The sequence below is a fragment of the Bos taurus genome, chromosome 6 (assembly GCF_002263795.3).
Source record: "Bos taurus isolate L1 Dominette 01449 registration number 42190680 breed Hereford chromosome 6, ARS-UCD2.0, whole genome shotgun sequence".
Taxonomy (NCBI): Eukaryota; Metazoa; Chordata; class Mammalia; order Artiodactyla; family Bovidae; genus Bos; species Bos taurus.
Genome location: NC_037333.1, coordinates 113,212,109 through 113,219,840, shown reverse-complemented (window position 1 = coordinate 113,219,840; position 7,732 = coordinate 113,212,109). Strand labels below are relative to the sequence as shown.

Genomic DNA, 7,732 nt, shown 5'->3' with positions numbered 1-7,732 from the left:
CCCCATCCCAAACCCTGATTATTCTTCTAGAAAGTAAGGGAGCTCTAGACCCCAGCAGCAGACATGGTCTGCAGGGGTCACCCAGTCGTGACAGTGGGGCCTCCCTCCCAACTTGTTACTGACTTAGGAAGAGGGAGAAAGATCAGAATCATAAGATTCAGGAGGGCCCTCTTAACTCTCCAGATGGTCCAGGGGACGGGAGTGGGGAGAGGAGGGAACCAGGAGGTTTGAAGGCGACAGTGCCCAAGAGGGCAGGGTGTCTGGCTCCCCAGCCTCCATTGTGAAGACACAAAAGTAACCCTGCTCTAACAGCTGTCTTGCACTGTGCAAACCAGCTTCACGTCGCCATTCCAAACGAGGCCCTGCACTGATCTTGTGCAGAAACGTCAGAAACAACAGCAAATGACTAAGAGGATTTCAGAACCCTTTAGGGATAAGGCGCACAGATAATGATGTACATTATCTCCCAAACCAGGACTTTTTGAGAATTCCTCGTGGCCCAGGGGTTAGGATGCCACCCTTTCCACTGTGGAGGGCTTACCTTCAATCCCTGGCCAGGGAACTAGGGTCCTGAACCTGGGCGGTGCGGCCAAAGAGACACAGTGTTATTATAATTTGTCATAATTTGTCTTACTACTTTTTAAATATTAACCACAAACAAAAAATATTTTAGTAATAGACATGTAAGGAAGCTATTTTCATATTCAGTGGATATGCCACATGTGCGGTGCCAAGTCGCTTCAGGCACGTCCAACTCTGTGTGACCCCATGGACTGGAGCCCGCCAGGCTCCTCTGTCCATGGGATTCTCCAGGCAAGAATACTGGAGTGGGTGCCATTTTCCTCAGAACCAGAGATTGAACCCGTATTTCCTAACATCTCCTGCACAGGCAGGTGAGTTCTTTACCACGCCGCCGCCTGGGAAGCCTGTACTAATTACTTACGGCAGGTACCCAAGTCACCAATTACTATGTTGGTTACTTGTTCTTTTCCACTTCTAAATCCAGGAGTTCTTAGTTTGTAATTAGTGAACCACCTGAATAAAAAATGTAAATATGTGACAGAGAAGGTCCATGAAAGCTACGGTTAAAGATTACACAGTCAGTTTCTCCCAATACACAGCTAAGTGAGAAGGTATCTACTTTACAAACCTTAAACACCTATGATAAACGACACAAAAGCAACCAAGGTGTACGCTTATTTGAGGACTGTTATTACCTAGGAGGACTGGGGTTCCCAGGTGGCTCAATGGTAAAGAACCCGCCTGCCAATGCAGGAGACACAGGTTAGATCCCTGGGCAGGGAGAGTCCCTAGAGAAGGAAAAGGCAACCCACTCCAGGATTCCTGCCAGGGAAATCCCATGGACAGAGGGGCCTGGCAGACGGGTCCATGGGGTCGCAAAAAGAGTCGCACACAAGTTAGAGGCTGAACAACACACTAGGAGGACCACCTTATAAAACAGATTAGTCTACTGTGCCTTCAAGGGATGTTCAAGATTCCAGGTCCTCAGGGTGAAAGAACAAAGTCCTAATACCAGTCGTATCATCACACAAATGATTTAAATATTCATTTTGAGGAGAAATATCTAAAGCCGTGAACTTTATCCCACTCCTAAAATTACATACACAACATGTCTACTTTCGAACAAACAAAAAGCAAACGTGTAAAGTCCTTTTCAGACAGAAAGCTTTTCCAATAAAATTTAAACTTTTTATTAATTTTTAAATTACAAACCAAACGTTGGTAATCATATATAGACGTGTTAGCTACGGACAAATTAAGACTGGAGTTATACTTTCAAATACTTCAGAATGAGTTGCAATAAAAACATTTTCTCAAAAATTGTATAATTTCCTTTGGTTTACAATCCATCATATGGAAAGTTTAATATAATTTAAAATATTTACCATCTACCCTAAAGTATGCTATAGAAATCTGAATCACTATCAGCACTTTACTGATTGGGAGACGTTTGTAGAAATTAACAGCTGTGGCCGTTGATTTGTTCTATAAGAGAATATCGAACTGTCTCCAGGCAATAGTTTGGGTAACAAAAGACGTATGAATACATCTCTGGTCAATAAGTTGTTAGGCTCCAATTAACAAGGATTTAAGGGCTCAGTAGTTTTCCTAAGAGTATTGCAAATATACAAATATTGAAAAGGTAATAATACTGTTAGTTGAGCTGTAAAATGCCTAAAAATAACAGTTCTGCCACAGTGTGCAGGAAGTTCATACATTTTGCTTCCGGGATTCCCCCACCAAGCACCTTTCGTGTTTCAAGTTTGAACTGGAAGACATAGAAAACCATACATTCCACGTGAAATGAGGAGAGTGAGCAATCAAGTGTGCAAAAAACAAACTTTACAATTCCATACTCCAACATCAGAGGTGTCCAGTAGCAGGAATTTCAACTGATCTGATTAACAGTCGACATAATTTCAGACCTGTCCTCTTGCAGCGCTGTCCAGCAGACTCAGACCTGAGGTCTTTCGCTGCAACAGGGAAAGTGGTCTTCCGTCCGAAAGACGACGGGGGGTTCGTAGCCGGTCAGCTGGGACCTGCTGGAGGGCGCCTTGTGGAAAAAGGAGGGCACGTTAATCGTGTGCAGCAATTTCCTGAACGTACTGGGGAACGTCCCCAGCTCGGCCTCCGCCCTGGCGACCTGCTCCTCCAGCCTGGCCACACTGGCGCTGACCATGCCCACGAAGGCCTCCAGCCGGTCGATCTTGCTGTAGACTCGCCGCATCTCGGTGGCTTTGGCGTAAATGAGAGGCACGCCCTCGCCGACTACGTGCGAGGAGTCGCCGCGCAGCATGTCCAGCATGCCCACAAACTCGTCCACCCTGGTGAGCAGGTCCTCCAAGCTCGCGTCCAGCGCCTCGATCTCGGGCCGCGCCCCCGCGCCGGGCAGCAGGCAGGAGGCGTAGCCCGCGGCGGCGCGGCGCAGCAGCGGCGGGTCCCGGCTCGGCGCGCCCGACTCCGGGCCCTCGTCCTCCCACGGCCCCGAGGCGCTGCTATGGCTCTGCGACACATTGCCGCTGTCCCCGCTCCAGGCCGCCACCTGGGCCTCGGCCTCCTCCTCAGCAACCGGCCCGCAACTCGGCGGGAAATCCTCCATAGCCCGCAACTGCCGGGGGGACAGCCCCACTTCCGGGCTTTACGCGCGCTTGCACCTGCGCACGCGCGGCACTACTTCCGGCCTCTGCGCGAGCACGTACCCGCACGTACACCCGCCCTTTCTAGGGGACACCCCCTCCCAAACCCCTCGCCCGCGCATGCGCACACATCTCTGCTTCCAGCCGTAGAACGGGCGTGCACGCGCACTGTGGTCTCCGCGCGCAGGTGCTCAGGCTCAGAAATCTTAAAAAAAAAAAAAAAAAAAGACTCTCCACCGAAGAGCCGTATGGGTAGAGCATCAGTTAGCATCACTCCCCTCTGGCCTCCAATTAAAAAAGATTTTTTAAATCTAAAAAATTTTTTTAGAAAACTTTAAAAAATTAAAAAACTCTTTAAAGATAAACACATTAAAAAATGTGTAACAGGAGTACAATAAAGTTTGTACATCTTATTAAGTGTACACACTGACTAGTTTTTCCATATCCATATAGCCATGTAACCTGCATCCAGGTCAAGATATAGAACACGTCCAGGAACCATGACGGTCTTCCCCCTCATTTACCTAGCTTCTTCTGGCTGTTTATAGTAAAATGAAAGAGAAGTCAGATAAGCAAAATGAAGGTCTGTTAAACCTCGACTTATTTTTTTGGCTGTGAGAGTTGCGGGATTTTATTTCTCTGACCAGGGGTCTAATTGATGCCTCCTGTAATGGAATGGTGGAGAAGGCGATGGCACCGCACTCCAGTACTCTTGCCTGGAAAATCCCATGGACGGAGGAGCCTGGTAGGCTGCAGTCCATAGGGTCGCGAAGAGTCGGACACGACTGAGCGACTTCACTTTCACTTTTCACTTTCATGCATTGGAGAAGGAACTGGCAACCCACTCCAGTGTTCTTGCCTGGAGAATCCCAGGGATGGGGGAGCCTGGTGGGCTGCCGTCTATGGGGTCACACAGAGTCGGACACGACTGAAGCGACTTAGCAGCAGCAGCAGCAGCAATGGAATGGCAGAATCCTAATCATTGGATTGCCAGGAAAGTCCCAAACCTTGCTATTTTGGTGACTTTGAAAATTCTCAGCATTTCCAAATGGCAAAAGAAAAGTGGAAGTCGCTGTCCGCCGCTTTGCCACCCCATGGACTACACAGTCCATGAAATTCTCCAGGCCAGAATACTGGAGTTGGTAGCCTTTCCCTTCTTGAGGGGATCTGCCCAACCCAAGGATCAAACCCAGGTCTCCCGCTTTGCAGGTGAATTCTTTACCAGCTGAGCTATCAGGGAAGCCAAAATAAGCAGAATTTAAAAATGGTTTTCTAGCAAAGATCACATCCAGGGTGATCTTGGGTGGCCTCAGCCTGCAACGTCTTGAGTCAGGACTTGGGTGAGAGCCCAGATCCTGGCCACTGGACCAGTTGTCAGTGACAAGGGCCCTGGCCCTTCGGCTTTGCAAAGAATTCACACAAAGGTGGGAAGTAGTGAAACAAGTATTTATGAGGATGAAAAAGAGTGCACGTGTGGATAGACAGGAGTGGACTCAGAGTCACTGAGACCTCACGGCAGTTTGAATTACTTTTACGGGGCATTTCCTCTGGGTTTCCTTTGGCCAATCATTTTGACTTCCTGGTTCACAGTCCATATTTGGTATATCTCAGGATCCTTCCATGTGTGCACACGCGTCTCTTAGCCAAGATGTATTCCACCAAAGCGCCGTATGGGTACAGCCTCAGTTAGCATCACTCCCTTTTGGCCTCCAAGGAGCCTTTCGGCACGTGTGTGGCTGAAGCGGTCTCCTGACTTTGGGAATGAGAACTGTGTGGTTTAGATAGGGCCCAGCCTTCTCCCGTCTCATCCCTTCTCATGCTACTCTTGTCTTGGAGTTTCGATCCACATGGAATGAGTCTCCAGTTGCTGTACTCTAGGGGGACCATCTACTTCCTGCCTCAAGGGTACTTCCAGGAAAAAAGGGAGTTGAGACTATAAAATCCCTCTTAATCAATAGTTAACCAAAGAAAGAAATGGCAAATTTTATTCAAGCCAACCCAAGGATTATATTATAACCTGGGAGACAGTCTTTCAGAACGCTCTGAGGACTGTTGCACTAGTAAGAGAAAAAAACACTATTATTTAGTTTTGAGACAAAGGATTATACACCAAAGTAACATATTTACAGTTTTCATAGTCCAGATCTGCATGTGCAAGGCAAGTTGTGGGTCATCCTGACCCCTCACAGTGTTGAGAAAGAATGTCTTTTCCTAGAGTTACCTTGTTTGTGACAGGAAAAAACTACATTTTTTTTTTTTTTTTGCAAGCAGGCACTCCTGTGTCTTCTGAGGGAATCTGGTTAATGTGCAATGCAGAGGCACAGTGCACACTAAAGAGGGATCGTGGCCCAAATAGACATAGTGGCCCAAACTATATTCAAATTTTTTTCTGTCCTGACCGAAAAGTAATTGTACTTCATCAAACACCTTCCCCTTTTGTTGCCCAATTTATTGTTAAATAAGAAAACATCATCTTCCTCTAAAAAAATTTCCCCCATTTTCCAGTTGCTCAATCATCATGTGCTGAATGGAGAAAACTTAGAAAACAGAGAGGCAAATGATGTAAAATCTTAAAAAAAAAAAAAACCAGAAAAATAAAAGATGGCCACTCAATGTACTGTTCAGCCAGAAAAGCAACGTTTTAAAGAGGTCCTTCGTGTGCCTCTCAGAGCCTTGCAATCAGACAGTAGGGTCTTCAGAAGGCTGTTGGGCCGGGGGTGGCTCAGGTGGTTTGCCCACCGCTGCAGTGGTGCTGTGTGCTGGGGCACGCCCTGCTTTTGCTCTTGACACCCCGTGTTTGCTCCTTGCTCTTCAAAAGTGGGAGTTGGGCTTTGAGTCTTTTTTTTTGCATCTTGTTGTGCATCATTTGGGCCAGCTGCTCGTGTACACAGTTATTTTTAGTTCTTTATAGAAAGGGAGAAATGGGTGGGAGAGGATGAGATGGTTATCACTGACTCAATGGACGTGAATGTGAGCAAACTCTGGGAGGAAGTGAAGGACTGAAAGCCTGGCGTTCAGCAGTCTATGGGGGTCACAAAGCGCTGGACACGACTTGGCAACTAAACAAAGCAACAGATGGCTTCTTCATACTTTGCTGCTGGAGGAGGCCATTTGTCCCGGTGCAAGCCCTGCAGCAAATGGTCCCAGGCCCCAGCTTGTCTCATTATCTCTCACTCTTAAATCACTCGCTCTTACTTCTTGTGGACATCTGTGAAGAAATCTACACAGCAAGAAACTGAGGTCTTTTACCAACAGCCAGCAAAAACCAGCCTCCTTCCAATAACCACAGGACTCAGCCATCTTGTAAGTGGATCCTCCGGCCCCATTCAAGCCCAACGATGGCTTCAGACCCAACTGATACCTTGACTGCAGCCTAATTAAATGTTCTGAGCTGAAACTATGTGAGATAATAAATATCTGTTGTTTTCAGCTGCTAGCTTTGGGGGTAATCTGTTACAGCAATATGGTTAACCTACCATTGAAGGAGTATACTACAATTTATTTGTTTTATTTATTTATTCTCTTACCTATGAACATTTATGTTGTTTTAGCTTTAGGGAAATTATCATAAAGCAGCTATGAATATTCTTCTATATATCTTTTCGTGGACACATCTGCTCAAAATGTCTTGAATGTTAACCAAGGCATCAAATCTGCTAGGTCACAGGCTTGGTATATGTTTAGTCTTAGTTATTGTTGTTGCTTAGTCGCTAAGTTATGTGTGACTCTTTTGTGATCCCACGAACTGTAGCCTGCCAGGCTTCTCTGTCCATGGGATTTCTCAGGCAAGAATACTGGAGTGGGTTGCCATTTCCTTCTCCAGGGGATCTTTCTGACCCCGGGGTCGGACCCTCAGCTCCAGCATTGGCAGGAGGCTTCTTTAGCCGATCTGTAGTCACTGCCAAATAATTTTCCAAAGTTGTAGCAATTTACATTCATATTTATGGACTGGACTGAATGTATGCATTTCCCCCAAATCATATGCTGAAGCCCTAACACTCGCTGAAGCCCTAACACTCGATTGGGCTGTATTTGGAGTAAGGAAGTGATTAAGGTTAAATGAGGTCATAAAAATGGAATGCTGATCTGATAGGATTAGTTTCCTTGTAAGAAGAGACACCTGAGCTCACTGCCCTCTCTCTTCCCAAACCATCCCCGCCTATACATGCACAAAAAGGTCATGTGAGGCCTGCAGCAAGAGTGTGGCCGTCTGCAAGCCAGGAAGTGAGAACTCACCAGACACTGAATATGCTGGCACTTTGATCATGGACTTTTAGCTCCAGAACTGTGAAGGGGGAAAGCCTGTGATTTAGGCTGTGGTGTTTTGTAGTCTGAGCAGACTCAGGCACCCATCAAGAGTGTATGAGCATTCCTGGGGACTTGCCTGGGGGTCCACTGGTTAAAACTCCGTGCTTCCAGGCAGAGGGCATGGGTTCAGTCCCAGGTGGGAACTATATCCCACATGCTGTGTGGCAAAGTGTGAGTGTCTCAGATGCTCCACATCTTCCCCAGTGTGGAATCCTCACCAAGACCACAGATGCGAGGCCCATAACCTCCAAAATGTACTGTAACCA

At 46.9% G+C, this 7,732-nt stretch overlaps 1 protein-coding gene across 1 annotated transcript; it reads right to left on the bottom strand.

Annotated features, from left to right (window-relative positions):
• Nucleotides 1-1,696: 1,696 nt before the first annotated feature.
• On the bottom strand, nucleotides 1,697-3,186 carry BLOC1S4 (biogenesis of lysosomal organelles complex 1 subunit 4). Its single transcript, NM_001080731.2, has one exon. It carries the CDS (start codon nucleotides 3,119-3,121, stop codon nucleotides 2,477-2,479), a length of 645 nt encoding a protein of 214 aa, NP_001074200.1. The 5' UTR covers nucleotides 3,122-3,186; the 3' UTR covers nucleotides 1,697-2,476.
• Nucleotides 3,187-7,732: the final 4,546 nt, after the last annotated feature.

Excerpts from the sequence above, each read along its gene's own strand:
- BLOC1S4 (NM_001080731.2), bottom strand. The coding sequence starts at position 3,121 with ATGGAGGATTTCCCGCCGAGTTGCGGGCCGGTTGCTGAGGAGGAGGCC.